General features: G+C 39.1%; 1 protein-coding gene across 1 annotated transcript; it reads left to right on the forward strand.

Moving 5' to 3' along the window:
- Positions 1-220: 220 nt before the first annotated feature.
- On the forward strand, positions 221-1164 carry LOC137771838 (olfactory receptor 51F2-like). Its single transcript, XM_068555525.1, is given in 2 exon segments — positions 221-743; positions 746-1164. Coding segments are annotated over 2 exon segments (942 nt in total).
- Positions 1165-1860: the final 696 nt, after the last annotated feature.

The raw sequence follows: 1860 nt of genomic DNA on the forward strand, positions 1-1860 counted from the left end.
CAGGATGAATTGCCTTTTGTGTTGCCCTAGATTTGTATAGAAATGCCCTATCTGCCCATGACCATAGAATCATAGAAGTGGAAAATATCTTACCATTATCTAATCTAATCTTTTTTATATGTGTATATGGATATATACTGAAGCCTAGAGATAACAAGTGGGCCCTGTTTTTGCAGGGCATGTTCCTTTTCCCCAGGGAAATCTGCTTCCTTCACTCATCATGCCATCCTTCAACCAGAGCATTTTCCACTCTGCAGTCTTCTTCCTTACTGGCATCCCTGGTTTTGAAACTTACCATGTCTGGATCTCCATCCTATTCTGTTGTCTCTTTGCCATTGCCATCTCAGGGAATGGCATGATCTTGTTTGTCATCAGCACTGAGTTGAGCCTCCATGAACCCATGTACTATTTCCTCTCCATGCTGTCCTTCACGGACCTAGGGCTGTGCCTTTCCACGTTGGTCACCATGGTGGGTATTTTCTGGTTCAATGCTCGAGAAATCAGCTTTGATGTCTGCATTGGCCATATGTTTTTTATCCATGGTTTCACATTAATGGAGTCCTTGTTACTCCTGGCAATGGCCTTTGACCGTTACACTGCCATCTGTAACCCACTGAGATATGACACAATCTTAACCAATTCAAGAATCATCAAAGTGGGCTTTGCAATTGTTATTAGGGTGACAACGGTTGTAGTGCCTTTACTCCTGCTCCTTAAGCGTCTGTCCTTTTGTGGAAGTCATGTTTTCACCATCCATATTGTTTCCACCCTGATGTGATGAAGCTTTCATGCACAGACACTGAGATCATCAGTGCATTTGGTCTGGCCATTGTCATCTCTACTGGTACCTTGGACTCTGTCTTGATCCTTCTCTCCTATGTCCTGATCATCCATTCCATGCTCAGCATTGCCTCCCCAGAGGAGTGGAAAAAGGCCTTTGGTACCTGTGTATCACACATAAGTGCTATTGCCATCTTCTACATCCCCATGATGAGCTTGTCACTGGTGCCTAGGTTTGGGAAGCATGCCCCTCCCCTTCTGCATACTCTCATTGCCAATATTTGTCTGCTCATCCCTCCTGTAATGAATCCCATAATCTACAGTGTGAAGACAATGCAAATTTGCAAGGCCATGCTCAAACTATTTCTTTCTAAGCTAATTTAGGACATTTTTCAGTGTATTCTTTCTTTACATTGTCTTCTCTGACTGATGTTTGATTGTTCACTAATGTGAGTTACCACCATATACTGATAAATGTTTACACATGCTTTCATTCTTCTGACAATCCAATAACTTATGATTTACAGAGTTCTAGATTGAATTCTTTGAGAACAGGGATTATGTCTTATGTATCTGTAACCCTATAGTGCACCTGGCACAGAATAGGACCATGGTTAAAATATGTCTGCAAAATGGACAAATTAAGTCATAAATTGTAGTCCAAAAAGTCTCACCACCTCTAGGGTATGTAACTATCAAGGCATGTCTGATATAATTTAGATCAGTAGAAAAGTCTAGGTTTTAGTAATTCTTAGTTATTGGTAATGATTATTAGTCTCCCAAATAGATTATTCATGGCTGAGGACCATGAATAAGTACAATAAACAAAAAGAAATATGAATTAAAAGGATACTTTCCTAATTCTTAAAAGAGTTCTTCAGAGCTTTTGGTAAATGTATTGATATTTTAAGTATCTAATGTCTGGTGATTCGTCTTCTAAATATGTGTCTAGTGGGGGAAAGTGGACAAGAATGCAGTGATGTGTTGTGATATTCAACACATCATTATATATTGCAATGATAATTTAGAAACTACTTAAACATTTACTTCAGATTATTGGTAAAATAAAATGTGAACTGT

This window comes from Eschrichtius robustus, chromosome 11 (assembly GCF_028021215.1).
Source record: "Eschrichtius robustus isolate mEscRob2 chromosome 11, mEscRob2.pri, whole genome shotgun sequence".
NCBI classification, from domain to species: Eukaryota; Metazoa; Chordata; class Mammalia; order Artiodactyla; family Eschrichtiidae; genus Eschrichtius; species Eschrichtius robustus.